Source organism: Podarcis cretensis (genome assembly GCF_951804945.1).
Source record: "Podarcis cretensis genome assembly, chromosome: 2".
NCBI lineage: Eukaryota > Metazoa > Chordata > Lepidosauria > Squamata > Lacertidae > Podarcis > Podarcis cretensis.
This window is the reverse complement of record NC_137171.1, coordinates 36,060,294-36,087,871: the sequence shown is the minus strand read 5'-3', so window position 1 is coordinate 36,087,871 and position 27,578 is coordinate 36,060,294. Positions and strand designations below refer to the sequence as shown.

The window sequence follows — 27,578 nt, the reverse complement described above, 5'->3', positions numbered from 1 at the left end:
TCTAATCCCCAGCTTTTAAAAGCCATTTCATGGAGGTTTGCTCCTCCTGGAGCTTCACCAGAGCCCCAGCTTCAGCATCTTTCTGCAGAAAAGAAACATTATACATTGAGAAGACATTTTTGATGGTTAATTAGGGGTGGGTGTGGATTTTTAAAAAATCATTTGCTCTTTTTTAATCAGCATTGTTACTGACTTTAAATCTCTGATAGAGTATAAGATATAAACTCAAACCACTGAACCCTTTTGCCTGGTGCAAGGAAGCGAATTCATGTGCATTTCCAGGAATCTGCCACGTGTTGTAAGAAGAGTGGAGTGCACACAACCTGGTGGGGAGGCTTATGCAAGAGGGCAACTCTCGCTCATAAAAGGGCACAGACAGCAGCACCTGCCAAGCAACTCTCAAGCAGGGATGACACCAGATCCCTAGGCTACCCCAGCCAACTAGGACTGGGTTTCTGAGGTCCTGTGGAAGTGATAGCATTTGGTGACAAGAGTTAACAGTGTCACTGGCTCCATCACTTAAGTCACTGGTTGCTTCACCCTTCTCCAGCTTCCCATTGGTTGACATTCTGCAAGGCTATTTTCGGATTTGTTCCCAAAGCACAGCCAAGACATTGGTTTGTTATTGTTCAGCTTCTCTCTCTGCCTTTGTGCAAGATTTAGTAAGTATAACACAGCCAAGGTTTTTAACAACATTACAGCATTCAAGGCAGCTTCAGTTACTACTGGAAGAAAAACAGCAAGCTTTTCTCCAAACCACAAAGCTATCAAGCTAACAGCGACTACGGCCAGGCATTCTGGGGGAAAACCCCCGATCGCCTACTTCTGAAGCAACCCTTTCGCAGTTGTGGCATGCAAAAACCCCACACAAACTGGTGGTCTGTCCCAGTCCCAGACGATGAAAGCAACAATCGAAACACATGTGTGCTTTGTAGCACTTTAGAAGTCGAAGCACTTCTCTTATCTTCTCAGGAACCCCTATGTAAGAATCTTGAAAAAGGTGAGTCAATACCACCATCACCCTTACACAACAAGGCACCTATTGAGGTCGGGTCAGATAGATTTGAGTAGAGAACTTCCTGGCTCACTGCTCAGTTGCTTAACCACTACATGGCACCACTTCTTAGCTTGGGACTATGTTTCTCTGTGCCCAAACAGTGCCCCTCCTACAGCATGAGTCAACAAATCTAGAAGCAGTTTTTGTGTTGCAAGATCTAGCTGCCAACAACTTTTACTTCAAATTAACATACAGAATCAATCCTGATTAGGGCACCCAAAGCACTATGTCTGTACACTTTATCCCTGCCAGTCTATAACGTCAGCCAGGTCAAGCTGCATAACGTGCCTGATCCTTATCTGTATTGACAATGCCTGCAACTGTGGCGCCATCAGCAAACTTAATTAAAAACACTCCTACTGCCATTACCCAGGTTACTACCCAAAGTATTTCCTAACATGGGTCCCATGACTCACCCTTGAGGAATGCTACTTGGTACTTATCTCTAGCATGGAAGCGCTTTGTTCTCGCCAGTAATTCCTTACCCACTGCATGATACCTGCACAAAACATTAAGTTAAAGGAGGATAATATGAGCTTCCTGTGCCTTATCGTATCAATGGTTTGCTGAACCAGAGAGGCATAGGTTTTATTTGACCAACTGATGTTCACGTTGCTGAACCCAAGTTTTAATTTACTGAAATCCAGAGAATTGGTTCGGAACACATTTCCCTAATTAAGGGAAATCAGCAGCAATTTTTAAAAGATATCAGATTAGGGTGCACCGCTCCATTCTACATTCCTTTACCTACCAAAAGCATTCTAACACTCACATAGAATCTACTCCATCACCTTTAGAATTCTCGCTTTTACAGTTTGGTCCGGGCCTTGTTTACCTCTGAAATTAAACTAACAGGTCTGCGGTTACCTAGGCAACTTATTCCCTCTTGTTACATATAGGCAATATATATAACCATCAAGCGGCAGCCATCAGGTTCCGTGTCAATCTTCTATTTTACATACCAGCTCCTTTGACACTCTCAGTGGTAGATCAGTATAGGAGTTCACAGAGCGATATATTGAACATAAACTTAACTGGAAATAAGTCTCATTAAATGTGACTTAGCCCAATACTTCTGAATAGGCGTGATTTAAGAGTTTCAAGGTGTGCTTCCAACAAACGGAGCAAATCTTTCTCTATGATCATTATTGTGACTAATAAGAGTATTCATTGTATATTTATACTACACTGTACCTGATCTCTCTCACACACACAGCAACTGAAGTACAGCAAGAAGACAGGTGTAGCAGCAACACGCTGACGCAGCCAATCCTATACGTCAATAGCGAACTCATTCTCTTAAGTGTGGTTCCTTCTGAAGCTAGAAAGGACTCCATCCATGCCTAGTAGGAAAGAACCCTTTTGACAGGTTTGCAAAAGTATGAAAAACAAGGGTTAGGAAAAACCTAAGAGGAGACCCCCAGAACAAATCAATGAAGATTTTAGCATGCTCAAATGAAATGAAGCATCCCAGAAAAAGGAATGGCCAACTCGTATTACGGACAGGAGCATTTCACACTGCAATATTTCATTGTAGGTCCAATGTTTTCTATATTTCTTATGTTTACAAAGCTTCAAGTATAGCTACACCATTTGTAATGCTCCTATTTAAATTAAAAAATACATAAATCTAGATGCCCACATTTTTGCAACCTAAGACTCGACTGAAGCTGTTCTCCCACTCCCACCCCAGAGTTAAACAAAAGCAGTCTGATGAACAACAAAGGCCAGAAGACTTCCCAAAACAGAACAGCAGACTCCATTCCCCTCCTGAAACCATTTCCCCCACAGCTGCCAAGTTGCTCATTTGCTGCTTTCAGGAAACAGTAAGTAGTGCATCAGCAGCAGCTGCCTGGAGTTTAACCTCTTTTATACGTAATGCTTCACTATAATTTCTCGGCTGAACGTGGACAAAGTGTGAGTCAGCCTGACTAAAGCACAGGAGGGAGAAGACTTCTTTGAAGAAATGAGACCAACAGTGGCCAAAGCATCCACCCCTTTGAAAGGGCATTCTGATCTGTTGGCAGAACAGGACGGGCACTGCATGAGTGTCAATGCCTCTAAGGCAACAGCTGTCACCCATATTATGCACACACAATATCTAAACCACTCTTACTTTTGACTCAATTCATTCTAATAGCAATTTTGGGTCTTTGCACTATTCAAGCTATTGGGTCAATGAGGACTAGAGCCGTGACCATTTGAGATAAGAGAAAGGAAGCTATGGTTTCCCCTGTAGCCTAAAGCCAGATTCCAGATTTTATATGCCATGCTAGGCATGTGGCACACACAGCAGCTTCGCTGCAAGCCAGACTTCGAACATGCTTTTTTAAAAACAACAGTAGTGATGAAAACCAATCTTTCCAGAGGGAAAAACACAGAGGGGAAAATCCTCCTGTGTTATATACCCAATTTCTCTCTGCCAAAGCTCAAATCACTTGAAGCACACAGACAGCAGATGCTGCAAAGACATTTTCAGAAGCCAGCCAGGCTGTGTAACTTTCAGCTCCCCTCGCCTCCCATTTCAAGCATGTTGTTGGTGGGAACTCATCACAGGCAATAGTAGAAAGCCAGAGCGATATATCCCTCAGAAACTTCCAACTGGTTCAAAATGCAGCAGCCAGATTACTGGCTGGGGTTCTATTTAGAATTTATGTAACCCCTTTTTCAAACAGTTGCACTGGCTGACAGTTCACTTCTGGGTCCAGCTCAAGGTGTTTTAACACATTTGTGTGTAAAAAGCCCTGATCACATAGGTGTGTCTTGCATTGTATAACTTTCCTCATATGCTGAAGACACACCTCTCCCCTGCCCCAACTTTGGCAGTTACAATATTTTGTTTTATGGGGTCCACCTCTTTTGCTGAATTTACACTGTTATGTTTCATTTGCAATGGAGAGATTGTGCCATGTGTTTTTTTTTAGTTGTAGATTTCATTGCTGTGATGTGCCCCGGTGGAAGGCAGAATTTAAGAAATTGTATGAACAAACCCTGAAAATGATGAGTTGCAGGTCTCTGCACCTACTCCCACAATTTTCATTGCTTGTGGAAAATGCAATGCCATCGGCATTAAGTTCAGGCCTTACTTAGCCACGTTAAATTTGAGGTGGGCCTAGGGGTTTTGAAAACACACACAAAGCAAGTTCTTTAGAATCCGGGCCATCCATCCAGTGTAGTTCAAAGAAGCCCAAAATAACATCAGCTTGGTGCTTGTGGACGCAAGAAGTCAAAAGAATTGTAGCTTAGCTACGCTGCATGTGAAAAAGTAAGAATCTAATTTCTCAAAGAGGGGTTCTTGGAGAAGGTATTCAAGAGCATCAAGAGCCAATTCCACAGAAGGGCTAAAACCAGAGAGGGAGATTGTAATTCTCCATGGCAACAAGGACATGGGAAGTGGCACCTCTAGCAGTTTTTTAAACAGAGAAGCAATCCAGGGGCATTTAGGAAGTAGGATAAAGCAGCACATGGGCAAATTGGAGTGGGGGGAGACAGTGTGGGGCCAACTGCACTACCTCTACCCCCTGAATCTCATCACCTGCTGCAAGTTGGAGAGCACAGCATCATGCAGAAACCTGAAAAAATAGGGACAGTGGTTGCATGCTCAACCCCCAACAAAAGCCTGAATAGTTCTTAAGAGTCGAGCAAAGATGTTAAGCCTATAGCCTCTTAAAGGTATGTATAATTCAGGAGTCTTCTACCCAGAATTTTGCTTTCTTTCATGTACGCTGTTATGTTTTGATAGTCAAATTGCTGGGATCTGGGCAGAACAGGGGTGTTGTGGCTCTCCAAACATTGTTAGCCTGGAATTCACTGTGTGTGTGTGTGTGTGTGTGTGTGTGTGTGTGTAAACCAGGGATGGGAAACCTGTGGCACTGCAGATGTTGCCAGCCTCCAACTTCCACCATCCAGCACACTGACTATACTGGATGGGGCTGATGGGAGTTGGAGGCCAACAAGATTTGGAGGGCCGCAGGTTCCCCATCCCTGGTCTACATGGGGTGGGGTGGGGGAATTCTAGGCTGCTTCTGCCATGCCCTCATGCTATTAGAAACAAAGCTCAGCTGACTGTAACAGAATGGTGTATTCTACTCACTAAAGAGTATTTTTGTTTACCTAATACCAAGATGAAAAGACAGAACCAACAGTCTCCGGTTTTGCTAAGGATGGTTGACTCAACTCAGCCTATAGGCTTTGTCCCTCAAATGTGTAAACATGGGAGCATAGAGCCTTCAGTGGTTGGTTGCAAACACAGTACTACCACTCTATACAAATATATGCAAAGCAGGTCCTGCCCACCAATGTATATTTGGGCTGAAGGTGGGGCTTCTGGGTCAGAAAAAGTTGAAGACTACCGGTTTGGAGTGAGCTCAGCGGCTGCTAATATACCTGATCAGGTACGTGGGGGCCACAGGTGGTGCTGTGTTGCTGTGTTGAATACAAGGAAGGTTTTTAAAAATGGTCCATTGGTAGATCACTAGAATGAGAGACATTTGGCTGAACAGAAGGCAGTCATACAAAAAGGCCTAAACCGAATTCACCAACACCAATGTGGTCCAATAGCGCAAGGCTGGCCTACAGAAGAACAGTGGCAGTAGTACACCATTGCCTGCAGGAAAGTCTTTAGCAATGAAGTGTTGATGACAGCCCCACTTTTGTTCTTACACCAAGTTGACAAAGGGGGGGGGGAGATTTGAGCAAGTGTTAAAATTCACACTTATAAAGATACACTTATTAACAAGGCCAATAGTGTGAAGGGCTTACAGCAGACTTTAGTCTGGGCTGCAGAAGAAAAGATGGGACTGAGAAGCAAAATGGATCTCCTTCACCAAGTTCTTCTTATTGCAAACAAGATCTCCCGGACTTCTTTTTTATGACAGCAGGCTTTCCACCTCTCTTCGGAAATATGCATAGCACTGCTCTTTTGGGTTACATTATCCCAACTGAAAGCAATAACGGCAGTGACAAGATTCCACAATGCAGAGGTGAACCCCCGACTCATATTTAATAATTATCCCTCAGGTGATGTTAAATTCTACTTTCCTTGCCCATAATTTCCCACCCACCTTCCATTATATATTGAGCTGCTGAAGACACCCCCATAGTAAGAACAAACAAATGTACATTCAAACATCCACCACAATTTGGACTTAAATCCATACCTTTATATACATGCACATACCTACCACTGTGTGCCCGAGAGACAAGAGAGTTTCACACCGCTTGCATGAAACTGGAACTGAGGGATCTTGTATTTTTCTGGATGTTGGCCTGGCCCTGATCCTGGTAGGAAATGTGTTCAATATCCGGATCCTGCATTCAAATCAATGTGTGGCCCCTCTGTTCACTTCTCCATGTAGTGAGGGGAAGGATGGCAGAGGAAGTGTGTAACCACAGCTTTTAGTGACACAACAGTGTGTGTGTGTTTGTGTTTGCATGCACACTCACACACAATGGAAAAAGATGCCTCAACACCCACTTCAATGTGTTTTTGTTCTGGTCAGAGCCTACTCAAAAACTTCTATTTTAAAAAAATCCACTTCTTCCAAAGCAATAATGCCGACAGCAGAGATAAACTTGAATGCAGCTTGATATAGAGGCTCCACACAGAAGTCAAGGCAGCCAAGTGTTCACTACAAGGCAATTAAGATGAGAACACACAAGCACTCTTCTTCAGGGGTCTAGGGAAGAGGTGGAACTAACATGAGGAGGTGGTGTGGGAACAAGTCTGCGAAGGCTGCTGTTTATTCCGTTTTCCTGACATCTCCCTAAATGTTATTTTGCACATTATATTTGAGCTTTCGCACAACACAAAAGCTACTTCGGGAAAATGAATGGAATGGAATATTGTGCAAGTTTAGCACTCATTTTCATGTTATTTGACTCCAGCAAAAACTGTTTGCAGCACTCTCAACCTGGAAAATCACGGGACCTTTAGCGTGGCATTCCCGTTTTCACGCCGCAGCTGCCCACATGACGAGCCGAGAGGCGGCATACCAGCATGCACTGCACTTCCTGCCTATTTTGAGGCTCATGCCCTCCTTTTTTTTGCCTGGTTAGAAAGCGTGCCGGAATTTCAGCACAGAACGGCACAGTGTCAAGGGACAGCATTTTGACATCTGTGCGAATGACATTTTCTGCACCATGTTGGTGCAGAGGTAGAGATGTGGTGGAATAGGCTTATGCAGCATGAAAGGAAAGTTAGCAAAACCGGGCACTAGCCTTATAATAAATGAATGCAATACACCCACTGTGCGAATGCAACCTAAGTCTGCCGTCTGCCCCATCATCTCCCTCTGCAAATTAGAGGGCAGCAGCCCGAAAGGGAGGTCCTGCTCCTAAACAGGTATGTTTCCCATGTGATGTAAATCCTGGTTTTCCAGGGGTCTACACTGCATGGGGGAGTATACATGAGTAGAAGCTGGCTCCCCGATTCACAAAGACACCCTCCAACCTCTGGAGAGAGAAATGGGAATGGGAGTACAGCTAGCACTCTCGTTCCCATGTTTCTCTCCTCATCTGGCACTGAAGTGTATATGTGCTTTTTTTTTTTAACCTGCATTACGAAGCAATTCCAAATGAATGCTAATATTAACACCGACGACCTAGTTTCGTTTTGCTTTTCACATAAGCCAATGAGTGACGTGCAGCAGGGACAGCAGGGAAGAGTGGAGTAGGTTTCTAGATAAAGGAAGGGAGGGGGAGGAAGAGGAGAGCAAGCTGTGTGCCTTTGCAATGTCGCGTATGTAAAGAGGAAGCATTGGTTTTTGGTTTCCGTTCAGTTCTAACGTCTATCATTCATACCCAGCAGATTTCTTTGAATTAAAGAAGAAGTGATGTAAGGCAACAGGGTGGGGTGGGGGACAAAGAGACAAGTGCCACTCTGGTTAAAAAAGTGATTTTTTTTTATTTTTAAATTAATATAAAACCTTCAACCTGTTTAAGCAAGATTCTGATTTTAAAACCTAAAAAACCAAAAAAAAAACCAAAAAGAGCCTCAGCATCTCCCTTGCCGCCGGATGTCAGGGAGCAGTCTCTTGAGTCCTCCTTCGAATAATCCATCTTCTGGGGAGGTTGACGTTTGTGTTTTTATACCTTTGAAAACTTCAGCGACTTCCCTTCCAGCTTATCCTCCCAAATGCTTAAACTTTGTCCTTTTAAAAAGGGAAACAGCTTGAGAGCTGAAGGGGGAAACCATTCCCCCCAAAAACAAGAAGGGGACGGGTGGAGGTGGGAGAGCAATAAAGAGTCTGTGGTAAGGTACCAAAAAACAAAACCCCCAACCCATTTCTAGTTTCTTACTTGGAGCACACCTGCTGCAACTGTTGGAGAAAACGGGTTTCAATAGGCCAAAGTTGGGGCAATGGAGAAAGGGTTAAACCCAAATGACAGCACGGAAGCAAGCCCACGAAACCGCACTCTCGCCCATAAATTTGCCAGCCCATGTATAGGCTAGAAAAGCTGGCTGATTTTGCCAGACTGTACATGTCTCGGCACCTGTCAAAAAAGGACAAGATTTGCCTCCTTGAATGTACAAAATCTTGAGTAGGACTCAACATGGTCTCACAGATTTACAGCCCCGATAACGTGACATTTTGCACTATTCCATTTTTTTTCTTTTCTTTTCAGGCTCCTTCTGTGGCCTACAGGTGAGCCCTGTGGAGCGGAGCCCACAGTGGAAAATTACTTCCCCAACCCCTCACTCTCAGTCACAACATGGGGCAGGGGGTAGTAGAAGCTCAATTCCTTTAGCAGGTGACACCCCACCCAGCCTAGGAGGCTCTCTGAACTGCACGGGCACACAGACAGCCACAGAATCTGAGGCCTGTGCTTTCCCTTCAAGCAAGGAGGGTTTCTCCCTCAAGGCCCCTCAACCGTCTCAGCTGCTACAGGCAACTCCTGACAACCAGGAGCCAAAGGATAATCAAGAGGAGGGCAACAAAACTGGGAAAGGATGGAAAGGAGAGGCAACTTTCCGAGCTCTCCCGGCCACCCCCAATCACATACATACGCGCGCGCACACAGGGAGACACCTCGAACCCCCCCCCCGACCCCCCCGGATCCAACACAGCCACCCTTCTTTTTCCCAGGCAGCTTTCGCAGAATGCTACCTGGATCTTTGCAATTCCGTTGCTTTCATTCGTGATGTATATACATTAGATATATTTATATATTTATATATTATAGTTATATAATTTTTTTTTCTTTTAAAAAAGAGAAAAAGATCAGTTATTAACTCTCCTGAAGAGTGGATAAGGGAAGAGAAGGAAGGTGGGTGCGGGGGGGAAAGGAACATCGAGGTTTGGGCTGATGACGACATCTCATCAGTTTTTTTCTTTAAAAAAAAAAAACCACTATAAAATATTCCAGTGCGATCTTCAGGGGGAAAAAAAATACCCCCACCCCATTTCCCTGTGCCCCCTTGGATTTGCCACACCCTCTTTACCGCCCCCGCCACCCTATCAACTTCTCCCCCCCATTCCAAAAACATTAAGTCTTATCTCTGGCCATCCATTGCCGCCATGGCTTTCTGCTGGGGGGGCCCTTGCTGAGACACAGGAGGCCACATGGGCTGCTGGTGGTGGAGGTGGTGGTGGAGGTTGTGACTGGTGGGCGACGAAGGAGGGATCCAGGCAGGTTGGTGGTTTGGAGGCGAAGAAGCCCAGTAGGGGCTGAAGCTACCCGGAGGAGAGCAAGCCATGGATGTGATAGGGCTGTTGCTGCTCTGAAGGTTCTCTGAAGTCCGCAGCTTGGAAAACATGGCAAGGGCGTCTGGGAAGTTGGGAGGCGTGGCTGGAGTATTGCTGGGTGTGCACATCTGGAGGGCAGAGAAAGAGAGAAACAAGGTTATAATTGCGGCTCCCTTCGCCTGGTCCGTGCAAGGGTTCACCTAATGACTTCCCAAGTCTACTTTAAAAATAATAATAATAGAATAATATGCAACACATGCAACACAAGGAAATAGCCCCAACAAGAGCACATGGCTTCTTCTCCTTCCCCCAACTAAGCAGCACAATGTAGAGTCTGGGGAAACAGATAAAAGAGTCATTTCCAAAAGCATGTGCTTAAGCTCCCTCCTTAAAAATTAACTACCCTGCTCTGCTAAATATTGGCAGAGCAGGGTCCCATATTCACAGCTAAAACCAATGGCTGGATCGGCATTTTCACCAGCCTGACTGAATCCACCAAGTGGAAGGTCTAAGAGGAAGGGGAACTCCATTTTCCACATGGATTAATCAACTGGATGTGCAATGGATCAATAGGAGCTTGGTGTAAACTATTTTGAGCTCACGGAAGAATGAAATAGAATACAACAAAATGTATAAATAAAACCATCTGATTTTTAAGAAAGGGTTTACAGCTGGTTAAACAGATTCGATGACCTTGACTATTCAACCTGTAGAAGAAGAAGAAGAAGAAGAGTTTGGATTTGATATCCCGCCTTTCACTCCCCTTCAGGAGTCTCAAAGCGGCTAACAATCTCCTTTTCCCTTCCTCCCCCACAACAAACACTCTGTGAGGTGAGTGGGGCTGAGAGACTTCAAAGAAGTGTGACTGGCCCAAGGTCACCCAGCAGCTGCATGTGGAGGAGCGGAGACTCGAACCCGGTTCTCCAGATTACGAGACTACCGCTCTTAACCACTACACCACACTGGCTCTGTAGACTGGCCCGGGTCCCACTCAACGCTACAATGCCCCTAAACCCATACCTACCGGCAAGCTTCTCCCTCAATAAATTCCCACCTTCCCACACAATAAATTACTGAAGGAGGATGGGGCAGAAGGGGCAGATTGCTGCTTGGTGATCTCCTTCTACTCAGAAGTGGACAACCTTTTGCTGACAGTAGTTACAAAATGTTGCTGAAGGAAACGAATGGCAGGAACTGTTGTCAAGATTCTGGCCAAATCTGACTCCAGAGGATGCCCTGCTTTGGGCAGGTGGAAGAAAGAGAGAAAGGGGTAAAGTGATGGGGGGAGAGAGAGGATGAAACACTGGTTTACAAGCTGCTTCACAGAAGGATAACAACTAAGGTCTACACCAGTGCTCTTCAGATGTTGTTCAACTACCCATCTTCCCTCACCACTGGATAGCTGGCTTGGGGTGATAGGAGCTGTAGCTCCAACAACTGGGGGACCAAAAGTTGAAGAACACTGGTCTACACCATCCTCCAAGTTTATCCAGCCCCCAAGCAACTTTTTCTGCCCTCCCCTCCAAAGAAGGGGGCAGAGAGATCTGTGTGTATGTGTAGCCTAAAAATGTTCGCTCCAGAATCTTCCACAACAATATCTAGTTGCTGATCAAGGTATTAAAACCTTCCCACATAATAATAGTAGGAAACTAAGTGATTTCCCTTTGCACAAACCTGCAGGAAGCAGACTTTGGGCTGGCACCAATCTGTGGGCTAGTAATTGGAAAACACACATAACCCCCTTTTTTGGTCTTTAGTGACAATATAAAACTGAAGCAGGAGGGTTTAAAGGCCCAGACCATGTATGATGCAAGATGCATGATGTACACGCCAGGAAAATAGCTGGTCCTACTATTCAGAGAAATGGATGCAAAATCTAAAAGCTTCCAAACATGGTACACACTGACCAAAGAAAGGCAGGATGTGCAACTGATGCCTGTTTGTCATGTAGTTTGCAAAGTTATGTTTCATTTTGCTTACACAAAGACAGAGTTGGATTGCGCAATCCCAAAACGTACAAAAAGCTTTCTATGTTATGCCATCAAAATGAAGGTGAACAAACAGAACTGAGTGTGTTTTGCATAATTCCAGCACGGAATTTCAGAACGGAGGACCTTTTTGGTTCACGGGAGGCCCCATTGTCAGTGAGCAATGTTGCCTCATCCCCGACAACTGCATTTTCCACTGTGCAGGGCTGCCTTTTTCAGAGTCTTGACATGTGATGTTTGACTTGCATCATTAATCAAGCGCCAACCTCAATCTTCTGGGGAACTCTAAGACTCAGGGCTCGCCCTAACCACCCCCTCACAATAAGCACACTTCCTTATTAAACATCGCCTCCCTCCTAAAGCCTGAGAAGGAAGCATGACAGCTTGAGAATTGAGAACCCGGCAGAAATTAGCTGCACCAATAGAGGCCAATTTGCAGAACGTGCCATCTATGATGAAACAATGCTTATTAATTGCCCCAAGCACGTTGTCTGTCTATACCTTTTGTCTGGCTCCGTCACCATATCGACTGCTCTCTAAAGCGGTTCCCTCGTCTGCAAGCTGACCTCTTTTATCAGATCAAACACGGCCAGGTACGCAAGTTCCAGTTTAAGTGAGCAGCTGTGGCAGCTTCAATCTTCTGCAGCCATTCAGCTTTCCTATGGGTCCACCCTGCAGTCAAATTCTACTCATGACGTGCTGGAGTGCTCCAACAATCCATGCTGGCCTAGTCTGGCACTCTACTTAAATGGGGGCAAGGGACTGCGTTTGGGAAGCCCATCCACAGAAAGGCACCCAAGAAAACGAAAATGCACGAACAAAAGAAACTAGTTACACTTTAACTGACCTTTTCCTCACACATGGCTCGGCATATAAAGCAGGGGTGGCTAAGCTTTTTCTGGCCAGAGGGTCGTGTTCACCCTTGGCCAACCTTCTGGGAGCTGCATGACAGTGGTGAGTGTGGCCAGTTCACATGGGGACATAGAAAGGTGGTTATACAGAGTCAGGCCATCTACCTCAGTGCTGTCTGTACTGAAAGGCAGCGACTGGCAGTCTCTCACAGACCACATGGAGGTGCCAGGAGCCGAACCTTTCACAAGCAAAGCAGATGGTCTGCCACTGAGCATCTTCCCCACATGTGCCACACATGCCCATAAAACAGAGGATAATGTGCAGCCTTCCCTCCCAAGCTGATCTATGCAGATCACCTGAGGGAAAGGGGTTATCATCATCTCTCTGCATGTCAAAGGCCTGATCAGATGACTGGGGAAGGGGTGATTTGCATTCCAATTGGGGAGCTGGGCTCTGAGTCCCAGCACTTTCTCTACTTTCTTTTAATTTTGCCAGAGCCAAAATCAATAGGGACTTTGAGGGGTGGGCAGAAAAAAATTGCTGGGGGGGGGGGGGGACCAAAACTAGAGTTGCAATTTTGTCACCTCAATATAAAGAGTAGGGACTTTCCTGTCTTTCCAAATGTTATATATAGGTAAATCAGATCTAATTTGCATTAATACCTGACCATTCCCCAGCTAATTACCCTACAATAAATACACACACACTGCAAAATTTGTATTTGCAAATGAAAGAGTTGAGCACAGTAACAGGCAACATCCCCATGTTATGGAACCACAAGTTTCCATCTGTGTTAATGGTTGAAAACAGAAGCTGAGGGTTCTATGCTTTTTTCTGGCTCAGACATTTCCAAATGAGAGCACGTGATGAATATTTCCTGTCTCTGCTTCCCATGCATCAGGAAGTTTCATCCAAAATGCCCCCATCTCAGATATTAGGTACTTGATACTGGACAGCTTTAATAGAGGGAGTTGGGAGGGGGGGGTTCCTCGTTCTTCAGGTAATCCTAATAGGGTAGTTTCAAATTGCTTGGAGAAAAATTGGCTCATTCCAGCACAGTCTGGGCCCCACCCTGCAAATAAATATACACCTTTTTGTCGGGTCCCTCTAAATGCTACATTCAAAGTCGTCTGAAAAGAGGAGCAGCTACCTCAATCACCAAGCACTGCTTCCATCCTACACACCTACATGTAATGTAAAGCCCTGAAGTACTCTCCACGTTTGCATACAACTTTCCCTTGGGGTGGAATTCGAACACGCCACCCTTCCGCTCAACCTACTGGCATGTTTGTTTTGACGACTGAGCTCTTTTTTTATTATGTGTACACGGACTCTCCTGCCTTCGATTTCCCCAGTTCTAAGACTCTGTTCTGTATCTATCTCAAGGTGCTCTTTTTAAAAAAGGAAAGAAGAATGAAGATAAAACACCAAAAGCTAATCAATTTGTCTAGGCTTTTTTTTTTAAAAAAAAAGGTACCGTGGCTAGCTCAGACACCAGGTTAATAAAAACAAGTTTCCTTTTGTGCAGTCAACTGTGTGAAGGTGCATCTGAAGGGTTGAGTGAGAACAGCAGCAATTTAGCTAGCGCACTACAGTAACTCTAAAACAAGAGAAGTCTAAAAGGTTTGCTAGACATCTAGTAACCATGTATATCCAGTGGGGCAAAAGCTGCAGGTATGTTCATGTTCCTCTCCCTTGTGTGCCACAGTTAATCTCCCAAACCTTCCCCTCATAAAAAGGAGCCTGGAAGATTGCCTATATTAACGTATGCCTTGCATCACCCATCTGCACAGTGAGGTGATCCAAATCATGTATGTAAATAAGCCGGGCTGACAGCATTTCTCAACCCATCAAGATGTCAGCCAGCCCTAACACCCTGATGCCAAATACATTGTGTGGAACTAGTTGAAACAATGGGATTTGGCTGCCAAGTAAGAGTGTCTCAACCTACATAATTTATTCAAATTTAATTTTTTACACAACTGCTTGCATGTAGGGAAAAACCCATGAACGTCATCAGACATGTGCTTATTTCACCTTGCATCCAGGTGATGAGGATTAAGATTCCCACTGTATGGAAATGTGACCAGAGAAGACACACAACAGCCTGCTTACTGTTTTACCTTCAAGGAAGTGATCTCTCTGTAGGAAACTCAAGTCAAGCAACCCTTCCCAGAGGCAACTTAGGCACAAGTTGTTGGAAATAAAACCCACTGATTTATGGTGCTCACTTGCATCTTGTATACAGTGGTACCTCAGGTTAAGTACTTAATTCGTTCCGGAGGTCCGTACTTAACCTGAAGCTGTTTTTAACCTGATGCACCACTTTAGCTAATGGGGCCTCCTGCTGCTGCCGCGCCGCCGGAGCACGATTTCTGTTCTCATCCTGAAGCACTATTTCTGGGTTAGCGGAGTCTGTAACCTGAAGCGTATGTAACCCGAGGTACCACTGTATTTAAAACATCAGAAACAATAGTATTTCTTTACTACAGGTGTACCTCCCCCTTTCCTCCAAAGAGCTCAATGGGCAGCATACGTTGTTCCACCCCACCCTTTATTTTCACAACAACCCTGTGAGGTAGGTTAGACAGAGATATGAAGACGGGCCAAAGGTCACCAGTGAGCTTAATGGCCAAGTGAGGATTTGAACCTGCATGTCCTCAGTCGCAGTCCAACAGCCTAACCACTGTGCCACACCAGCTCTCTTGTTACCCTGATATATTTTGCTTCTTTACTTAGAAAATTTATAAACCACTTTCTCAAAAAGTACAGTCACACCTCGGGATAAATGTGCTTCAAGTTAAGCATTTTCGGGTTGCGCTCCACGGCGACCCGGAAGTAATGGAGCGCGTTACTTCCAGGTTTTGCCACGCGTGCATGCGCAAACGGTCAAAATGACTTCACACGCATGCGCAGAAGCAGCGAAACACGACCCACGCAGACACAGGTTGTGTTCACTTCAGGATGTGAACGGGACTCCGGAACGGATACCGTGGTACCACTGTACTTCGAATGGTGTACAGGTTCACACATACACGACAAAAAAAAAAAATGCACCATAGAAAAGTACACAGTTACCAGTCCTCATCCAACTCCTGGACTGGAAGATTAGAACCACACTAGAAATATGCCATAAACAGATGAACTCAACTAGTTTCTTCTATTTTGCAGCCTACGTATTATCAAGCACAGCTTTTTCTTTTGATGGCCTTACTCTAGAATTACTCTCAAATGAGAAAAACGGATCATTATTCAAAAGTTACTAAGTGAAACCTGCCACAAAGTTTTGAAGTGTGGAGCGGCTCCTATTTACGATTCTAGCCTGCCACCCATTTTCAACTCTGGTTTTCCCTCTCTCCCACCTGTGCTGAACCAAAGGTGAACTTGTTCCGGGAGCTTTGCTAACGCCATCTTGGTAGTCAAGATTAACCTCACAACTAATTGGTAGTTGTTGTAACAATGAGCTTTGATATACGCGAATTGGCTTGCTTTGATGTTACCCTTATCTGTGGGGCTTGGGGTGCTGGGCTCTGAGCCCAGAAAAGGGGAGCTATCTGAAAGGTTTGGATATTTGCCACCTATGCCCTCGTCTGGCCAGATGGAGTGATGGGAAGTCCAGGCCAAAGTTACATATGCTGCATTTTTTTAAGGCAATGTTTATAGTAAGTATAATATAATCCAGGGCATCGAAACTGAGTTTATGTAGCTTAATGCATAAAAAAGTTAGCCAGTAATCCCACCTCAATGAGGGCAAATACATAAAGCCAAGATGCAGTTGGCCTCTACAGTTATCATTCATGCCCACCTTAGGCAATGTTATGAAGATGCCTCACACCGTATAAACACTGGCCTATAGGGTTATTTTGTGATATTGTGCATGTTTTTAAAAAGCAAGCTTCTAGTCCCCATACGTAGAAGGAAAACATCTGCAAGCGTCATGTGCTAAAGGTTCAAACAGCAGGGGCTTGCTGCAGCCAAGGGGCCTTCCTTGCCCCTACCTGCTCCCACCACACCTACTTCATCCTTTTGAGGCCTGTTTCTTTCTGCCATTTCAATCCTTTAAAATATTCTGAATTCTGAAGGGAGAAAACCCACCCGATTGGAGTCAAAATGGTCTAACAATGCAATGTCAAAATCAAGCCTGAAGGAAAAGTTTGGTCCAACTCTGAAGCCAGTGCAAAATACTAGCTAGATCCCACACACTTTTGGTCTCTGGCCCTGAGCAAACTACTTCTGAGGGAATGTGGCCCTCAGAATGTGGCCCTTGCCTGGGAGTGGAGGTTCCCTAGCGCCTTTAATCCTGCAATCTCCTCACTTGTTCATTTTTAATTCTTTTTTTATTTTTTAAACAAAACCTATCTCTGCATTAATTCTGAGGAGATCCAGAACATTTTTGGCACGAAGCATCGTTGTGGCATGTTGCTTTGCTTTGTTTCTCCAACGCCAACAGAATAGGCGTCATGTGAGTCCAATAAGTCACTGTAAAAACACACACACAGAAACTACCAGAGCCTTGCTTTATTGGAAGGTGTGTTCTGGGGGTCATGTTTACTAGAGGGCAAGTTTCCTGTGTCACAAACAAGCCGAATCAAAAGAACTATAGTCCACAACATATATGGCAAAAACATTGCCAGTGAACACCATTGTCCTGAGGAGAAATGAACATTTCCCTCCAAGTAGCGCGTGCCAGATTAAACAATCCCAGAATAGACCAAAGGGGTGGGGGAAGAGTGAGAGAAAGAAAGAAACCCTACATCAGTTTTAGTCTATTTAGACACCGTGAACATGGCTGCCCTCTCTAAAAGGCAGGGCCCCATGTTAGCAGCTTCACAGTGATCAGCAGCGTTACCACAACAAACAGAGAAGTTACAAAACTAGCAAGGAGGGGGCTTCTTGCTCGGGTTACAAGAGACCTCCAATCCCACATACACACACCTGCAGGGACATCCATGCTAGGGTCACATAACACAACTTGGTGAAATACAATACCAACCTAAAATCCAATGGATCTTTCAAGAGGAGAAAAATAGGTGTGAAAAGTAACTTAAAATTGACAACACCTCTTATAATATAACAAGGGCGGGGGGGCTACATATGTATACACACACACACACAGGTGTTTTTTTCTTTAACTTAATGTATAAGTAGTTTTTAAGATTAGGAATAATAGGGAGCTGCCTGGCACTGTCAATCTATTGGTCCATGTGGCTCAGTTCCTAGACCAGTGTTTCTCAAACTTGAGACCCCAGCTGCTGTTGGACTACAGCTCCTATTATCACTGACCACTGGTCTTGCTCACTAGGGATGATGGGAGCTGTAGTCCAACAACAGCTGGAGACCCAAGCTTGAGAAACACTGTCCTAGATATTGCTGAACTACAACTCCCAAGCTGCTTGGTCAGGGATTATGGGAGTTGTAGACCAAAAACATCTAGAGCACTAAGTCTACAATGCTGACAGTGGCTCTGGAGGGTTGCAGACAAGAGTCTTCCAACCCATCTTGAGATGATAGGGATTGGACTCGAGATCTTTTACATGCAAACCACATGCTCTGCGTTGAAGCTAAAGCCCTTCCCTGTGTTTTGGGTTGGAACAATAAAATACACAGTCATGTCAAGTAATATGCTTTGCTGATAGTAAATGATGGGCAATTTTTATATAGGTTTTTTTTAAAGGCACACAAATGGAAAGTTCAGGGTTAATTTGCAATCCAGAGCAAACACACAGAACAGCCATTCACAAACAAAGGTAGTTCCTGGTCTCTAGGAGAACCAGCCAATATAGTTCAAAGATGAGCATATGCATAAGCGCTCCATCCAGCTAAATCAGTGTGCGTGGGGAACAATTTCTGCGAAGGCCATAATGGAATGTTTGTGAACACCCCGCCAAATCAGCTCAGGGGATTCCCCCGGAACAGATTTGGGGTGATGTACCCAAGGAGCAGCAGTTCCACTGTGCTTGAGCAAGTTGTTCCACACACACAATTTTTTTTACTGGATTCAATCCAAAGATTCAAAAGCCAGGAGAGGCCTGCTGGCCACAGAAACAACTCAGGACACTGTGAGACCTGAAAAATTCAAGTACTGTAGAGAAATGAAATCTAAAGAACACATAGGCATCTTTAGATGAAGCAAGTGGCCAGAGATTGTAACTTCCTTTACTTTTCTGAATGATGTGCAGCAGCGAAGAGATTGTTCCATCCATGCAACAAATCAAAGCTACGTGGGCTATGAAAAATGTGGACAGGCCCAAACACAAAGGTCTTTTTACACCTCAGTCTCAGTTCTACTATGTCTACTTTATAAATGGCAAATTGCCTGTGGCAAGCAAACTTGAGGAAGTTGACGTGGGTGGAGCTAGGGCAGAATATAACCTCCATTATAGTAACTCGATGTTAAAAGGGTGGATTTTGTAACCAGGGTGGAAAAAAACCCAAGGAACAGGTTCGACTTTGCAATGTAGATGTATCCCTATCAGCAAGAGCCAGGCTGCTTTTTCCTTCTCATCTACAGACTAATTTAGCTAGCAGCTTGCGACATCCTAGAAACCTCTGGAGAGGTCCAACACAAAAGAGTACAGCAGAAAAGCATCTCCGTCACCAGCTTCTCCTCACTTCCTGGTAAGTCCTCACAATTTTGTGTAATCATTCTAATTTTAGCATCTTAAAACACACACACACACACACACTCACACACAGAACCCCCCCCCCGTCAGGTCTCTCCCCCCCCCCCAGTTGTCACCCCAAATGCCTGCTGTCAACACCCATTTTGCAGCTGAAGGTGGGGGGAAACTTAAAATGGTGAGGGCCAGCCCACAGAAGGAAGAATTAGATCACTGTGTTCGGTGTGTACAAAAAAAAAGAAAGAAAGGAAAAAAAGCCTGCCGAACTTCAGAAAGGAAGAGGAGAACATGACTAACAGAAAAATGGGTGTGTGTTATGAAACAGCTGCCTGGGAAAAAGTGTGCAGCAGCCCAAAGAAAGGAGTGGGGAGGAGGAGAAACAGCAGCAGGGAAGGGTTCCTTTACCAATGCCCCAGTTTTAAAGGAGCAACAGGCCATTACTCCTTAAAGAATAAGGTACGGTGGTACCTCTGGTTAAGTACTTAATTTGTTCCGGAGGTCCGTACTTAACCTGAAACTGTTCTTAACCTGAAGCACCACTTTAGCTAATGGGGCCTCCTGCTGCCGCCACGCCACCGGAGCACGATTTCTGTTCTCATCCTGAAGCAAAGTTCTTAACCCGAGGTACTGTTTCTGGGTTAGCGGAGTCTGTAACCTGAAACGTATGTAACCTGAAGCGTATGTAACCCGAGGTACCACTGTATAGAAATACTACTGGACCACACAGCCTAGACATCTCTTTGTAAATGAAGGTAACTCAACGGAACAGTAACACCCAAACATACAGCCCAGAAAATCCGTTCTCCCTCTTGTTGCATTTGCTATTGGATGCAGGAGAGGGACGGTGTTACCTATCCTAGCTGCAGGTGAGTTACCCCACCATCAAGCAGCACAGCCTGGCAGGAGCAAGCCCAGAACAAAGCAGGACCTATATAATTATAAACAGGGTTCAGCAGGGAGGAAACCATTGCATAATGCTCCCTTATACATGACTCAACCTTCCTGCCTGTCAAATTAAAAACAAACAAACGCAGCAACAACAAAATCCTAACAGAAGCTTTGCAAACTAAGGATTGGCAAGCGGAAGCACAGAAGGTAACCTTGACCTTCCTGGCATAAAACAAGCCCAACTCGCCACGTGGGGCAAACACTCTTTTGCAATCCCAAGCAATTCAACCTTAACACTCAATGCAGCCTAATAAGGAGGGGAATAGACATTTCTGAGCTTCGTATGCTGATTTATAATAAACTATACTACCTCGGCTACCACAAAGATCTCATCCTGTCCTTCTATCATTAGCCTTGCACTGGAAGCTCCACTGTATGTTTCATACGGCCACAGTTCGGTGTGGGGTGGTTGTGCAAGTATGTTTTTAAAACAGAGAAGGCATTCACATGTGCCACAACAGGAGCATTAATTCCAACTGATTCACTGCAAGTCGGAATCATGCTATCAGCTGCTATGTGTGTGGGAAAACGGCACCATTTGTGCCTGCAGCAAGCTGTGCAAAGTTAATATAATTAAAACAGTTAAGCTGTCACTGATCTCTTTTATTAAAGGCAAAGTCAATGCAGTGGTGTGAACTGACCCCAAATGGCATCATTGAACGCATCCACTGGCAAAGTAAGCAGCCTGGGTCATCGTCTATTTTGGGGTGAAGGCGTCAGTTAAACAGGGTGCCCACCCCCAGGATAAATGGTTTGTGATAAGCAATACACTGACAGCCAAATCAACAGTGTTGCTAAACGGAAACCCACCAACAGCCACAGCTGGACTGCTGCGAGAAGGAAGTCTTAGGAAAGAGCCGATTCATGCGCTGGGCACATGACCGTGAGTTTGTCACTTGTCCACTTTGTGCCTCCTGGTGAACTCCCGTAATGTTTGAAGATTCCTGTCTATAAACACGTGGGGGCAAACCACCCCCTTGTGACACAAGTCCATCAAGCACCTTTAAAGACATGCATTGACCTTTCAAACACTCTAGCAACTACTCAAGTGTACCTGAGAGGCAAATCTGTCTGCTGTGTAGGAGAAATGGAGAACTTTCCATGCTGAGAAAACACACAGGCACAGCGGTATCTTCACTGTCAAGCTACATTCATAAATATCACAGGCCACATCCACAGCATACATTTAAAGCATCACTATACCACGTCAACAGCCATAGCTTCCCCCAAAGAATTATGGGAACTGTAGTTTAAAGGTGCTGAGAAGAGAGCCCTATTCCCATTACTGAGCTACAATTCCCAGAGTTCTCTGGGAAGAAGGATTGGTTGTTTAAGCACTCTGAGAATTGTAGCAGAGGTCTCCTAACTCTCAGGTCCCCTTAAATGGCGGTTCCCAGGATTCTTTGGAGGAAGCCAAAGCTGTTCAAAGTGCTGTAACAGTGCTTTAAATGTATGGTGTATTGGCAGTCTTTGAATCACAGAGATCTGCTTTGCGGTGCAAGACATTGCTGCTAAACACAAGGCCAAAGTTAGAGCATATGCAACAGCCAGTTGCCTGGGACAACTGCAATTCTCAGAAGGTATTATCAATGCCGTTTTGTCTTGAGATGATCCTATACAAACATGCCAGTTTCAAACTAGGTTTACTGTGTTGAACAATTTATTTTGCTTTTGCCAGTCATGGGAAGGGACAACTAGCTAAGCAGGATCCCAAAGCCTCGCCTCTGGCTATTACTTTTGCCCTCACCCCCCACTTAAGATTTTATGTAGGTCCATGGGGTGCTCAGTGCTCGGTCAAGCACCAAGTTCTGGCCTTTTGCTTTGTGGAATCTCAGAATATACATAGCTGTGTAAAAACAATAAAAATTCCAATGTTGCTCTCAACACAATGTTGCTCTCAACAGCACACATACATATTAAATTCAATTATTTCTCGTAGCCTAAACCACTTTCCATTTATCATTCCAATGGCCTCTGGCCACAATCCCTGAATCTCTGAAGCTGCTTCAGCCCCTCAGACATCACAAGGCGCTACTATTTTCTACGTGATTTGTGAGTCGCCCTGAAGGAGAGTAAGTAACTGCAACTCCACTGCATGGTTAACAATCAAAGCCTGCTATACCTGCAACACAGAATGAGAGCTCAATAATAAAAAATAATAAAAACCCTTTAAAATGGCATTTATTTGGGAAATGGAGCATTTGTCCATATTTGCTTCTATTAGCCTAGAAACCGAGCTTTTCTGGGGTGTCAAGGCTGCAGCTGGACAAAGGAAAAAAGGAGGAAGGTTGGATGCATGCATGTGTGTGTGTGTGTGTGTGTAAGACAATCATTTTATTTTTTTAGTTTCCATTTGTTCCTTAATATAAAAATGTTTATCCTACCCTGTTGCTGCTCATGCAGCATTCAGGGCAGTTCCCAACAATGTAAAATCGCATTACACTAGCACATAGTCAAACAGAAAAATAAAACAATAGGAGAGACAAAATAAACTACATTAACATCCATTTGAAAGCAGCAACAGCAGAGATCACAGGTAAAACTGACCATATGTATTTTTAAGTCTTTTGAAGTGTTTAGGCTACTTGCATTCTAACACATTTTTGTTCCTTCATATGCTCACCACCTGACCAAAGACTTTCGGCTGATCTTGGGAGAAGGAAAGTGACATCAAGTCTGGTTTCAATAGCTCTGAAATAAACCCTGAAATAGCTCCATTTACAGCACACCAAATGTAGCAGAAATAGCGCTGATTTACACATTATGAATGAGTGTTCATGCAAGCATTGACTAGAGCATATATGGCCACATGACCAGTACAGTGCAAAGAACTTATGACACCATGTATATCGTCTCACATAACACCTTGCTGTTCACCTGAGCATGCAGAAGCATGCACGTGTGTGTGTGTGTGTGCATGTGTGCGTGCAAAGAACTTTGAACCACAAATGAACACTGCATGATCCTGATGTATTAAAACAATGCTCAGTGGGCGGGGGTGGCTTCTAGGAGGAAGTCTGGACCTTTCATTACACGCTGGCTGTGGCCATTGCTACAAGCGCTAAGATAAAGCACATGGTTACACAGAATGCTACGAAAAAGCTCTGATTTCAGCTGGTCATTTATATAGCACTGACAATGTGCATAGTACAGAGCAGAGAAAAGCAAGCAACACACCCGCAGGTTCCTGCCCCAAGGAGATTACAATGTACAGTTCAACACTGGGGAGATGAAGGCAGGGGGAGAAGAAAAGGGTGAAGCAAGAACAAAAGAAAGCAATCAAGATATACCACCTGTCTGATAACAAATGTTGGAAATGTAAAGAAAATGAAGGAACATTCTTTCACCTCTGGTGGACGTGCCCTAAAGTGAAGGCTTTCTGGGAAATGATATATAATGAGTTGAAAAAGGTATTTAAGTATACCTTCCTTAAGAAACCAGAGGCCTTTCTTCTGGGTATTGTCGGCCAGAGGGTGATAAAGAAGGACAGAACTTTTTTCTTGTATGCAACAACGGCAGCAAGGATACTCATCGCTAAATATTGGAAAACCCAAGATCTACCCACACTGGAAGAATGGCAGATGCAACTGATAGACTATATGGAACTGGCTGAGATGACCGGCAGAATCCGAGACCTGGGAGAGGAGAGGGTTGAAGAAGATTGGAAGAAATTCAAGATTTACCTACAAAAATATTGTAATTTGGTTGAATGTTAATAAGGATGCTAGATCACAAACAATTGAGCACCACTAAAATAGTTGGAATTAGGATGATAAGTGAGATTGAGGAAAATATAAATTTTTTGGAGAATTATTAATTATATTTAAACGAGCGGGACATAAGAACGCAAACAAGTTGATAAATTGCTGGCAAAAATTTATAATGATGTAAGTGGGAGTGGGAGACGTGAGGGAGTCCAAAGAAGTTATGAAACTATGTTATGAAATATGTTACATTGTTTACTAATTTTGCATTGGTATTTAAAAATCTCAATAAAATATTATTAAAAAAAAGAAAGAAACGTACAAAGCCACAAGCAAGCATCTTATGCCAGTGCTCCATAAACATCCAGTGCACTTGATAACCTTAAATATTTTATAGTAAGCTGTAGTAGTAGGAAGGAGAAGATCCCCAAGCCACCCTTACAATCAAATGCGCGCGCACACACACACACCAATTTCTTTTGTCCACATCCAATTACGCAGTTGGCCTTGACATATATTCAAATGGAGCTTGGCTGTGTTTTTCAGAACTCAATAAACTAAGCAAATAGACAATCATCCTGGGTGCTGGAGGAACTACAGAAAACACAGAATACTTTGATGTAGCTACTTGCTTGCCTTTACTCAATTCTGCGTTGCTCATTCACTTTAGTAGCCCAACTATTCTCCAACAGACAAGGCTGCTCGTGTTACCTCTACTACCTCTTGCCTACAAATATGTACCCTGCTTATCAATAAAACCATGCCCTAGATAGGCTTACGAAGGTATAACAAAAAAATAGAAAGAAAGCTATAACCCAACAATGAGAGGTAGAGGAACATATAAGGAGAGGAATAAAACAACAACAACAAAACTGCTGCTAAATATATTTGTTAAATTTGCACCTTGCCCTTTCCACCCCATAGTGGCTCACAGTGAAATAAGGCCTGGGTAAAACGCACACACAAACATTTTTTTGCCAAGAGTCAAAAACACAAACCGTTAGGTGCCAAGCATACGGAGCTGCAGGGGAAACAATTCTGGAGTCAAGGTAGCACTAGACAGAAGAACCCAAAGTCTCAACCGCCAACCAGCCAATCTTGGCTGGTTAGGTCATCTGAAGGAAGAACTCCTCAGATGACCTCAAGGAATGGGCAAGTTTGTACAGGAATAGGCAGCCTTTGAGATACCATAAGCAAGGGCAGGGATACTATGGCCATCTAGAACTTGCTGGTCTACAACTCCCTTCATCCCTGAGCACTTCAACCTCTGGAGGGCCACAGGCTCCCCATTCCTTCCCTATACAAGGTGGGTTCATGTCTCCTAGGTTACCAGCAGCATGTTGACTAAAGTCTCAGGACACACAACATAACGCTCTTGAAACTGGCAAGCTGTGCTCCAAATGGCCTGGCCATGTTGTGCGGATGCCTGATTATCGTCTTCCGAAGCAACTACTCTCTTCCGAACTTAAAAATGGAAAGCATATTGCTGGGGGTCAATGAAAGAGGTTTAAAGACTGTCTCAAGGCAAATCTAGAAAAATGTAGTATAAACACTGACAATTGGGAAACACTGGACTGCAAGCGCTCCAGTTGGAGAACAGCCTTTACCAAAGGTATCATGGGCTTTGAAGACACTCGAACTCAGGATGCAAGGGAGAAACGTGCTAAGTGGAAGGCACGCTTGGCAAATCCACACCATGATCAACTCCCACCCAGAAAGCATGTGTGGATCCAGAATTGGCCTCCAGTCACTTATGGACTCATTTTTAAAACTGTGTTTATGGAAGACAATCATACTCGGCTACGAGTGATCGCCAAAGAAGAATAATAATAAAGAGGTCCCAGTTAGAACCACAACCAAAGCTGGTAAAAAGAACTTCGTGCCATTTGGGTGTCCAAAAAGCAGGAGTATAACCTCAGATGAAACTCCAACCCTTGGATCAGACCATTAGCAGCACCTCCATCTTGTGTAGGCAAAATCTCAGTTTACCCCTTGTCCAGTTTATTACCGACCCCAAGACATAAGATCGCCACTTTACTACCATCGTTTTCGCTGGTGGAAAACAGCAGCAGAGTGGCACTAACTGAACCCAAGCCAGGAGGAACACCCAATTCTCCTCAATACAGACAAATTGGTAAATGCATCTGCAGACAAGGTGTCAGATATTCCTTACTGCACAGGTTATTTTCTTTTTTTCAGCAAGTTAATAAACCCAGTCTGTACCATTTCCACTTCTTCTAAATTATCTGCCTTTGAGGGCAGGTTTTTTGTTTTTTTAACTATTCATGACAAGTATATTTCATTCAAAATACTCTAGGCCAGCACTGGGCTGCCTCTTTTAGCAAAAAGTGCTGCAGTGTTGCACATTAAAATTGTCACACGTACATCAGCATGCAGATTAAGTGTAATTAAAGCATTCTGCTTGTTATTTTCAAAACTCTGGCAGACACAAAGATGTGATTTAAATGCATGTTGTTACACCGTGGCAATAACACAGAATCAGTTATTTTGTGCAGGATTTAGGACTCGGACCCTCATATTTATTTCAAGCAAGTTGCTAAATAGGTATGCTTGAAATTGTTTGTAGACAATGCCTGACAATGGTTCAGAAACTGGTGAAATGGGAGAGGGCGGTTGTCACCGAGCCGAACTTCCAGAGATGAGGAAGAAGAGCTCAATGCCTCCCTTCCTGGGGCTACAAAAACAGTACGAAATAAATATAATCAAATGGGCTTCGTTACACAGGTCACAGAATACAGGTTTTCTTGTGGCTGTGTTTTAAAACAGAGATTGTGAGGAAAGACGTGCACCAGGCTTCAGGAATATGTTTTGTCAGAGCAGAAGACACCTGGAAGCCAGTGGGATAATTACTGTATTGCTACAAGCAACTGCTTGTATAAAGCTGCCCTGAATCCCCTCAAACACACCCCAACTATCCTCTCGCTGCAGCCAGGAGGAAAAAACGAAAGTGATTACCAACTGAGTGACTGCAGGACTGCACACCTACTTTTAACACCCTCCCCAGCTGCATTGGAAAAACCTGCCTCCATGGTCCAAGAGTCTAGGAAAGTGGACAGAACTATGCATTTATTTTTGGAGGCAGTCAAGATGCTGTTGGGGATTCCCCAGTGCCATGATTTGGAGGGCCACACATTCCTAGTCCCCATTTTAAAGGAAAACAAGAGTGCCTCTTGTTGCCTACCAGCATTGTAGAATTCTACAGTGGTACCTCAGGTTAAGTACTTAATTCGTTCCAGAGGTCCGTACTTAACCTGAAACTGTTCTGAACCTGAAGCACCACTTTAGCTAATGGGGCCTCCTGCTGCTGCGGCCGGAGCACAATTTCTGTTCTCATCCTGAAGCAAAGTTCTTAACCTGAAGCACTATTTCTGGGTTAGCGGAGTCTGTAACTTGAAGCGTATGTAACCTGAAATGTATGTAACCTGAGGTACCACTGTATTTCCCAAGGTACTCCCAAACCTCAAAGAGGTGGTGAATGTAAGTGAGAAGTCTGCCAGGCGAGGGGAGCACAAGAGCCAAGAACTATTTCAAGCCGCCCTGATTATCGTAATTTCAGCCTCAACATGCTTACTTGCTTTGAAGCACTCCCTCTCTTTTTTTAAAAAAAATTCCTTTATATAAGAAAATCACAAGCATCAAAAATATACAAAAACAGAAGTGTCCATCCATTCTTACCACAACATTGAAAACACTTGAATTTT

At 44.2% G+C, this 27,578-nt stretch overlaps 1 protein-coding gene across 1 annotated transcript in view; it reads right to left on the bottom strand.

Moving 5' to 3' along the window:
- Positions 1–7,941: 7,941 nt before the first annotated feature.
- UBALD2 (UBA like domain containing 2) overlaps positions 7,942–27,578 on the bottom strand; it is a 32,646-nt gene continuing 13,009 nt past the window's right edge. The window contains exon 3 of the mRNA XM_079966303.1: positions 7,942–9,872. Within this exon, the coding sequence (XP_079822429.1) occupies positions 9,552–9,872 (321 nt within the window). The 3' untranslated portion in view covers positions 7,942–9,551. The remainder of the gene's footprint in view (positions 9,873–27,578) is intronic.